Source organism: Alosa alosa, chromosome 6 (assembly GCF_017589495.1).
Source record: "Alosa alosa isolate M-15738 ecotype Scorff River chromosome 6, AALO_Geno_1.1, whole genome shotgun sequence".
Taxonomy (NCBI): domain Eukaryota; kingdom Metazoa; phylum Chordata; class Actinopteri; order Clupeiformes; family Clupeidae; genus Alosa; species Alosa alosa.
In genome coordinates this window covers 23,591,851-23,601,719 of record NC_063194.1, presented here as the reverse complement: position 1 = coordinate 23,601,719, position 9,869 = coordinate 23,591,851, and the positions used below count along the sequence as shown (strand labels likewise).

The 9,869-nt window shown below is 42.2% G+C and overlaps 1 protein-coding gene across 3 annotated transcripts in view; it reads left to right on the top strand.

Annotated features, from left to right (window-relative positions):
* The first annotated feature begins 5,071 nt into the window (after positions 1-5,071).
* si:ch211-198m17.1 (flocculation protein FLO11) overlaps positions 5,072-9,869 on the top strand; it is a 19,163-nt gene continuing 14,365 nt past the window's right edge. For all 3 annotated transcript variants that reach the window (XM_048247057.1, XM_048247056.1, XM_048247054.1), the window contains exon 1: positions 5,072-5,242. In XM_048247057.1, the coding sequence (XP_048103014.1) occupies positions 5,194-5,242 (49 nt within the window). In that variant the 5' untranslated portion in view covers positions 5,072-5,193. The remainder of the gene's footprint in view (positions 5,243-9,869) is intronic.

Here is a 9,869-nt window from a genome sequence, read left to right as displayed (position 1 = left end):
GGGTGTGCTTTGTTTGACCTGCTGTGATGCAACAATCATAAAACCATAAAGATGGGTGACGACATGGGCACACCTGACAACATATCCCTGACTCCCAAACAACAGGAACACCTTCCGCCCACAGCCATATAGAGATGGCACTACGGCTCTGCTTCCACCTAACCACAGACATCAGCCAATTAACAATGCACAACTCCTGAGAGTGATGCATCCAAACAGACCTTTCCAATCTTGAAGGGGACAAATCTATTCTGAGAAGAAGAAAATCCTCATAAAGAGATAAATATTTTAAACAAAAACACATGGGCCACAATTATTGGCACTCCTGTATTTTATTCTTTGTAAAGCCTCCCTTTCTCAAATGAAAGAGTTCTTAGTCTTCTCCTATAACATCTCATAAAGTTGGAGAATAGTAAGCAGGGGGTTTGAGAGCATTCCTCTTCACAGAACATCTCCGGATAGTTGAGATCTCTGGGTTCTCTCCAGTGCATTCTCTTAAGCTCACCCCACTGGTTTTGGATGGGGTTCAGAACTAAGAGAACCATGGCAGAAGCCAGATTTTGTGTTCAGTAAGCCATTTTACGTTGATCTGGAGTTATGTTTTGGATAACTGACCTACTGGATGATACAACCTTGAATGTTATTTATTTATTTATTTAAGGTTTATTTAGACATGGACAGGGCACATTAATGAACATACAATTTGGCCAGAATTAGCCAAAATGGCTATTTTGCATCTGTTGTCAATGGGATGATGTTAACAGGCCAGATGTGCCTAAAAGAAACTGTACATCATGCAGACCTAAAAGATAAAATGACAATTATTGACAAAGCTCAAATTCATTTTCAAGTTTGTTTGTTCCATTTGACTGGGACTTACTTAACTTAATTATTGTTTTATCTGTAAATATGGGCATTTTCTGACAAATACCAGGCAAATGTACCGATTTCTTGACTTACAGATGGTCACCAAGTTCTTGACTTCAGAGGTCAATACACGTTTCCTTTATGGGAATTGTGCCAATAAATGTGGAGGGCACTGTGTTGTTGCAATGGGCGAAACAGATGATTCAGTTTTGTTTGAGTTTCATAGCTCTATACCAAACATTGCTTCATTGTTTCTAAACAATAGCCTGTGTGATGGAAGTTAAATTTTAATTCAAATTTAGGGAAATAACAAGCTATAATAAACAAAGTGATTATCACTTAAACAGGTTCATGTTGCACAGGGTGTATGCCAGCCATTCCCAACTAGCAGGAACTTGTATTCAACAAAGTAATGTAACTTAAACAAACTTATAGTTGATTACTCTTCATTAATTTTTGATTGGCAGACAAGTGATGTGATTGGCCAAATGAGTGAAAATGTATAGCGTATGTTACAGGTGGGTGTGTTTGCTGTACCAAGAAATGCACTCAGTGACTCAATTCCATTTTGGTGACGACATGTGAGTTTGTGTTCCTACAGTTGGTTTGTATAAAAATCATGATTGATTGCAGAGCAAGATGGATTTGTTCTATGGGTCACAATGTCATGAATTTTACGTCAATAATCTTTTGTGAGGTTTTTATCTTGTTAAGTGGTGGTGGCTGGTGTTTGCATATGGTTTTGACTAGTGTGACCAGGAAAAACAAAACTCATAGATGCCGCAGATGTTGGATCTGGCAGACAATAACTACATCAGAATGACTTGATGTGAGCCTTGATTAGTCTACTTACTTTATTTTAATTTGGCTGATATAACTTATTAATGTTTCAAGAAGATTGAAGATTGTAGTGGTTACAATAACTAAGAACAGAATGAAAAAAAAAATAATTGTAAAATGAAATGCCAAAATGGTGCTCATTTTAACTCTAACTCATTTTCGGCTAGAAGGAGGAAATCTTTGGGGCAGCCGTGGCCTACTGGTTAGCGCTTCGGACTTAACCAGAGGGTTGCCGGTTCGAACACCGACCAGTAGGCACGGCTGAAGTGCCCTTGAGCAAGGCACTGCTCCCCGAGCGCCGCTGTTGTTGCAGGCAGCTCACTGCGCCGGGATTAGTGTGTGCTTCACCTAACTGTGTGTTTCACTAATTCACGGATCAGGATAAATGCAGAGACCAAATTTCCCTCACGGGTCACTTATACTTATACTTACTTTTCATGCCACTGGCTTAGGTGAATGAGTATACTGTCATTCTCAATCGGGTGCCTGGAATGCCAGCTCAGCTGCACTATCACAACTAGCAGCATGTATTGCTTTTAAATAAATTTGATTTGTCCATCAAGGTTGGGGAGTAAGTAACCTGTAAATCAGTCACAGTAACTGAGAATGTAAAAAATGTAAAGCTTATGGAATATAACATGTACTATTTACTACATCCATGCAAATGTAATTTAGGGTCATATGAAAACAAGCATGTTTGGTTTCCAAACATGTTTTTGGAATCAGGAAATTTGGCATATGATGCCCTTCTGGAAATGTTGGACCTGTTGGGAAAACCTCTGTGTACAGTGTAGATTTACATAAGTTCAGATGCAAGCTTGTTGAGTTCAAAAGCAACCCCACCCCCATTGTGAAAAGGGAGATGGATGGTTTTTAAGAAGCATATAAGGAACTGGATAGGAGGAAATAAAAATAAAAAATTGATACAGCATCCACACAACACATAGCAGGCCAATACAGAAAGACAAGTGCTGATTGTGTAGCAGAATACTGCGTCTCTAATAAGATGGAAAGAATATATAGGCCAAAAGGTTTTATAAGGTGAACAGTTCAGATCAGTTCACAATGCTATAAATCTACGTCCCAACAGATACCAAAGCATGGAAAATGGTATTAAAATACTAATAAAATATGAAGTTGGACAAGTCCAATGCTAGGAAATAATGTGAGTGATTATGTTTAAAAATGGAGAATGTGACAAATCTGAATTTCAGTTTAGATGTGTTCTCAATTTGTAATTTTAGCATGTATATCACACTTTGTGAGTGATTGTGTTACCAATGAAACCTGTAAAACTGATTGTAACAATTCCTCTCTGACACCAGGAGTGTTTGACTATTGACTTAACTGTGGTATAATAACAGATATGATACAGGTTCATTGTATCGCTGCCAACTGATTTAGAATCAGTATTCAGTATGATACAATCCCAGTATAAACTATTGTGCTCAAAACAACAGAGACTGTTTCTGGAGCATCTATTGTAAGTTCAATGTTCTTCATGGTCACTGAGCTTTTTTTGCCTCATTTATTCTATGAAAGGCCATCAGTCCACACAGACAAGAGGCTGAACTGGAAACAAAACAAGGACTCCACAGAGAACAGCCAATGTTCTGGAAGCTTCCTTAATCAATGTGATTCATCCTGTTTCTATGGTGGCCACTGATTCTCTTCCTGAAACAAACTCCATAGACTGGCCCCATGAAAAGAATAAACAGACAAGAAGACTCTTGCAAATAATTGGCGGGAAAAGATGAACAACAACGAATGATTACAATGTGTTGCTATGGTCAAGACTGCACTAAATAAGCAGATGTTATATAACAGCATGTTTCTGAAGAGAGACCCAGCTGACAAACAGATGTTGGTGGTAGAGAGGTAGAGAAAAGCAGTCCCTGTCTGACTCCTGCGAAGTAACTCAACCATGAGGAAGAGAACTAAACAGTTCCTCTCACACTACGCACACCGACCCAAACTTCCTCCTGAACTCCGGCGTGTCCTCATCTCGGTCTCCGTGAGAAGACCAAACGCGGTTGACCATTTGCATACAATCTGACGATAATATTCCCATCACTAAGTGGAAGCCCATGGTGTTACACAATATTCCCTCAATCTCTCTTCACATCTGAGATATTGTAATTAGCCTAGTCCCCCTCACTCTTCTAGCCCTGCTACATTGCTAGCCAGTCAGCACCACTTTGCTGGATTGCTCACCCCTCCAGCCCGTCAACAGAGGGCACCGATGATGGAAGGACACAGCAAACTGCTCGTACAATTAAGTCACTCAACTAATGTTGTATCCTCCAATTTCACTCTACGAGCAGTAATTCTCAAGGTGTGGGGTGAGCCCCACTAGTGGGGAATAGAGACATGACAGGTGGGGTGTGAGGAACAGGAGGAAACGTGTTCTTTAGTGCCGATCTTTAACAATGCCTTTTCTTTTTATGACAAGGAAGATCAGGTTCAAAACAAAATAGCCACACACAAACATAGGAGTCATAAAACAGACCATCATATGAATCAAAATAACATCTGATCCAGTGGACCGGGACGGGAAATGTAACGTGGAAGCAAAATGGTGGAAAAATGTTGATAGGGTCAGGATGGGCTTGAAAATTCCCCACCTCCAAAGTGGGGAATGACAGAAAAGGTTTGAGAACCACTGCTCTACGAGTGATCAACATTAACCATGATCTATAAGTACATTTATTTCACAGTTGTGAGAGCCTGTTTCAGATTGTGAGCACTCATATTTTTCATTGGTCAAGTGCAGGCCTTTACAATGTTCAAACCTTCATTACAATGGCAGTTGGTGTAAGGTATTTTCTTATAGCATAACTGAATGGCTATCAGGGTTTAGTTTCCATTTCGCTGCATGATGTCCACATGCAGGTCCTGACCTGTGTAATGACCCTGCTGTTAAAATCCACAGAGGCTTCAGGCTCACAGCCTCATAAAAGCGTCAATTACAGCTTTATTACGCGGAAGCATTGTGTTCTTAATGTAAACCATGGATGGAAGAGGAAGTTCGTAAAAAAGTTCTCGCATTCGCGTCACATGTCGTTCATGTAGACGTTTGAAGTTCAACAATTTGATTAGCAAGCAAACAACAAACACACACTCTCTCTCTCTTTCTCTCTCTCTCTCTCACACACAGACATACGCACACACACACACACAGACATACAAACGCATACGCACATACACACCAAAGAAGGCTAAAATTAGACACTCATAGGCCTACTGTAGTTGGTTTGGCAACGCACAGGACGCTCGCGAATACCCGCCTACAACCAAGGAGGGGCAGAGCGCATTAAATGCACCAGCAGCTGCGCGCTGCGAATTTTTCCCACCTGTAGCTTCAGACAAGTCAGCGAACAGTATCTTGGCGACTGCTTTTCGGCGTGGTGATAAAGTTCTTTCCATAAATATTCTTTCAGTTTAAACAGCCTTTCTAAAGGAACCACAAGCTGGAAGTGGAGCATCATGACATTACTGCATAAACTTCTCGTCTTGTCCTGGCTTGTTGGGTCAGGTAAAGTCGTTTTTTTTATTATTCACGGAATATTGTGGACCGTTACAGTTTCACAGTTAATTCACACTAAAACCAGTTAATTAAGTCGTTTTGTTGTGTCTTGTGTAGAACTTGTTTATGACAGTATGCTGCTCTAGTCTGGTATAACAACTTTGTAACGGATCGTATCAGAGATGATAGCGCGGCCAATTGCCCCTATGTAGCCATGTATCTGAATGGTTTCGGTAATGAACTGCGTTTACCCTAAGAGGTCCATGTGGATATGAAGGTAATCCAGATATTGCTGAGACCGAGGTCCATTGTAAAATGTTAAAGGAGCTTAGTGTCCGTGTTCAGATCAGAATCTGCTGCCAGCTGGCTAGCAATTCGATGTGATCCCTTGGCTCTGTCGCAGAAGTTGCCAAGGATTTTTGCAACTATTTTTTACTTATGGTTTCTCATTTCTACTATGCCCATAGTTATTAAAGTAGCCTATTAAATAAGGCGATAACAGAGAGGGTACTTAACTTTGAGGGGAACCTTGAGTGATGGGCAGCTTATGGGAGACTGAGTCATTTGGGGCCACTAATGCAAACATGGCGTGTGTGTGTCTGTGTGTGTGTGTGTGTGTGTGTGTGTGAGTCAGGGTTGGGTGGCAGTTAAATTTAATTCTTGGGAACTACCAGAGTAGTTGCTCACCATTTCACAACCATCATTGCTATCCTTATAGCCTATTGTATCACCTGCAGCTAAACAGCTTACCATTAGGGAACAGATGCCAGCATTTTAGCCATGTCAATCCTTTGCTGAACGGATACAGTTGTAAAAGTGTCTGAGTTCCTCAAATGTGTCACTTTGGTCTTGTGCACCGCTGACCAGTCATATGACTCATGGGTGATGTGGATTATATTTTACTATTTAACTAACTCTCTATAAACCTTGACACCTGAGAACCTGCACTCCCATAACTGGTCAGGCAGGCATAATAATGTGGTCTCAAAGGTTGATAGGATTGTGGGAGGTTATGCAGAGGCAAGGGACCTGGTATGTGTCTGGAGCGCTCATTGGCTCAGAAGTGGGGTTCGCTACCAGGAAGTTACCCCACAGGACCCTGTAGTTAGCACTTACCCCTGCTGCATTCTGGGGTCAAAGGGCACTGCTAGCGTGTTAGAAAAGAGTGAGGTGGGGTGGTTAGGGGAAGCATGTTGCGATATGAGCTCTGCCTCGAGGTGCCTCTTCCCCATAAAGTTCTCTCACTGTTTACTGATGGGAGTAGTGTGTGTATGTGAATAGGTGTGTGTCTGTGTGTGTGTGTGTGTGTGTGTGTGTGAGTCAGGGTTGGGTGGCAGTTAAATTTAATTCTTGGGAACTACCAGAGTAGTTGCTCACCATTTCACAACCATCATTGCTATCCTTATAGCCTATTGTATCACCTGCAGCTAAACAGCTTACCATTAGGGAACAGATGCCAGCATTTTAGCCATGTCAATCCTTTGCTGAACGGATACAGTTGTAAAAGTGTCTGAGTTCCTCAAATGTGTCACTTTGGTCTTGTGCACCGCTGACCAGTCATATGACTCATGGGTGATGTGGATTATATTTTACTATTTAACTAACTCTCTATAAACCTTGACACCTGAAGAACCTGCACTCCCCATAACTGGTCAGGCAGGCATAATACGTGGTCTCAAAGGTTGATAGGATTGTGGGAGGTTATGCAGAGGCAAGGGACCTGGTATGTGTCTGAGCCGCTCATTGGCTCAGAAGTGGGGTCGCTACCAGGAAGTTACCCCACAGGACCCTGTAGTTAGCACTTACCCCTGCGGCATTCTGGGGTCAAAGGGCACTGCTAGCGTGTTAGAAAAGAGTGAGGTGGGGTGGTTAGGGGGAAGCATGTTGCGATATGAGCTCTGCCTCGAGGTGCCTCTTCCCCATAAAGTTCTCTCACTGTTTACTGATGGGAGTAGTGTGTGTATGTGTGAATAGGTGTGTGTCTGTGTGTATTTGAGAGAGAGAGAGAGAGAGAGAGAGAGAGAGAGAGTGTGTGTGTGTGTGATTTATGTATATATATGCAGCTGTCTTAAATGTCGACAGTAAGAACCTGCTTGTTAAGTTTGGTCAGTGTATGCAGGTTTGTGTTGTTTATCACAGCAGGGGAGATAGCAACATAGAGTGAAGGGAAGGAGAGAGGAAGAGACACTCCAGCTGTCCTAGTGGCAGAGCTGTGAGTGTTAATGGCTGGACACAAAGATCTGCAGGAGAAATGAATGACCCAAAGGTTCACTGCCCTCTTCTACACAATCTGGCGCCTGCAGTATAGTCAGTCGCCTGGTGACCATGATAAGTGAGAGAGAGAGATAGACAGAGAGAGAGAGAGAGTGGGGGTGGACACAAGTTCTCATGTGTGGTGTCATTCTGTGTGGAGCTGCTGAATTGTTGGTGGGTGAGTTATGGGGTTGCAAGGGCAGGCAGAGTGGCTGTGCCAGGAGACTGGAGGTAGTGGGAGTACATTCCCACTCTCTCTCTCTCACACACACACACACACACACACACATGCACCCATGCTTTTCATGTTTTACACATACACACTTTCCCTCCATACAGACCCCCCCCCAACACACACACACGAGAGCACGGGTTGTGAGATAAGATGAGGGGTTCTCTCAAGCCTGTCTGTGTGTCTGCCCGTGTCTGGGGGTGTGTGTGTCTTCATGGCTCAGTCGAGCCTGTAGTAGAGCTGTAGAAGTAAGGGGCTTGTTTGTCTCTGTGTCAGAGTGCATTCTAATGCCAGACATGCTTTAGTGAGCCTAATCTACTTGTCCATGAGTTTGTGCACGCACACACACAAGAGTGTATAACCGTGTGTGTGTGTGTTGTAATTGTGCTATGTTACTGCAATAGTAGTGCCCACTCATAGTCTGAGTCTATCAGGAGCGGAGAGCAGCAGGGTCAGAGCATACTGCAGTAGTCTTTGTCACTTTCCTGCTAGTTGACTCTGACCTGTCTTTTGCGTTCTTTTCTTATCTGGCCTTTCTTGCTGTATCTTTTCCACTGCATTTATCACCTACTCCCTCTCTTTCTGTCCTCTTCCCACTTATACCCATCTCTCTCTGTCTCTCTCTTTCTCTGTCTCTCTCTCTCTATTTATTTCTCTCTCTCTCTTTGTCTGCCCCCTCCATTCTGTTGTATCCTGCTGGATTAGGGTTGCTCTTAGGGACTGCAAATCTGCCACTGTAATTGGAAAGCATGCTCAGGCTGGGCTTTAATAGGATATTATGAAGTGTGTGTGTGTGTGTGTGTGTGTGTGTGTGTGTGAGAGAGTGTGTGTGTGTGTGTGCAGAACACCTACTCTATGATCAGGCTCAGATCTTGGGAACCATCTGTTAACTTCTTAGTTTAACCATGAGAAGGAGAGAGATGGGTGCCAAATGAAGGTGAGAGAGACAGAGAGAGCAATAGAGAGAGAGTGGTAATTCAACATAGTTTCACTACTAGTTTCAATCCCCACTGGTGATGTCATATGACTTGTATAAGTATATATACTCTTTTGATCCCTTGAGGGAAATTTGGTCTCTGCATTTATCCCAACACCCTCAGCACACAGTGAACACACAGTGAGGTGAAGCACACACTAATCCCAACGCAGTGAGCTGCCTGCTACAACAGCAGTGCTTGGGGAGCAGTGAGGGGTTAGGTGTCTTGCTCAAGGGCACTTCAGCCGTTCCTACTGGTCGGGGTTCGAACCGGCAACCCTCCGATTACAAGTCCAAAGCCCTAACCAGTATGCCACAGCTGCCCCTTGTAGCTATTAATCTGTTATATTCAGGATAGGATCAGAGAAATCCTGTTACTGTAAGATTCACCACCTGATGTCAGAAAGGGTCTTTCACTCTTTCGGATTTACATTTACGTGTATTTCAAATAATCTCTGTCATAATGTTTAGTACTTAAAGGGAAACCGAGGGGCGATTAACGAGTGAATTTTATTCTGTTTGGGACCAAAACGATGTCATTTGGCACACTTTTGAGTAAGACCAGAATATGCATTTACAACTGAATAGTATAATGTTATAGCATAGCCTTTTGGGGTAAACTTTGCTACGTCAAAGTAAAAACAAGTTGATTGATGTAATTTTGGTCCCAAACAAATATTTGCATTTGTTATCTTCCAAAAATAGACTCTAGGTTTTTGTTGGACCGGAGGTATAACTATGATTTGTTTAAATCTAGCAACCTGACTATCAAGCACCACTAAATACACAGTTGGCAGTGGTGTAAGATAATTTGTATTTCTAATTCTAATAATTCTAATAATTTGTATTTTAGCAATATATTAGGCCACATTTAAAATCGTTACAATCATTTTAAATGCTTTAAAATCGTAATCAGCCTTTAGTAGGAAGTAAGCGTTCCTTCAGTTTTTATTTATTGAGTGAGGCCATGCCATGACCAATGGATTGGGCAGATCATACATAAATGTGACTGAAAGCCATTCCTAAAGGCAATCTCAGAGGTTTATTAATCACCTACAGTTAACTAACTGCGCCAAGATGTATTATCTTGAGGTAGGCGGAAATAATGTTACCGTAACTCTCCTTTTTCTTCTTTGGTTCCTTATTTATTCCTTATTCCTTCCTTATTATTGGTT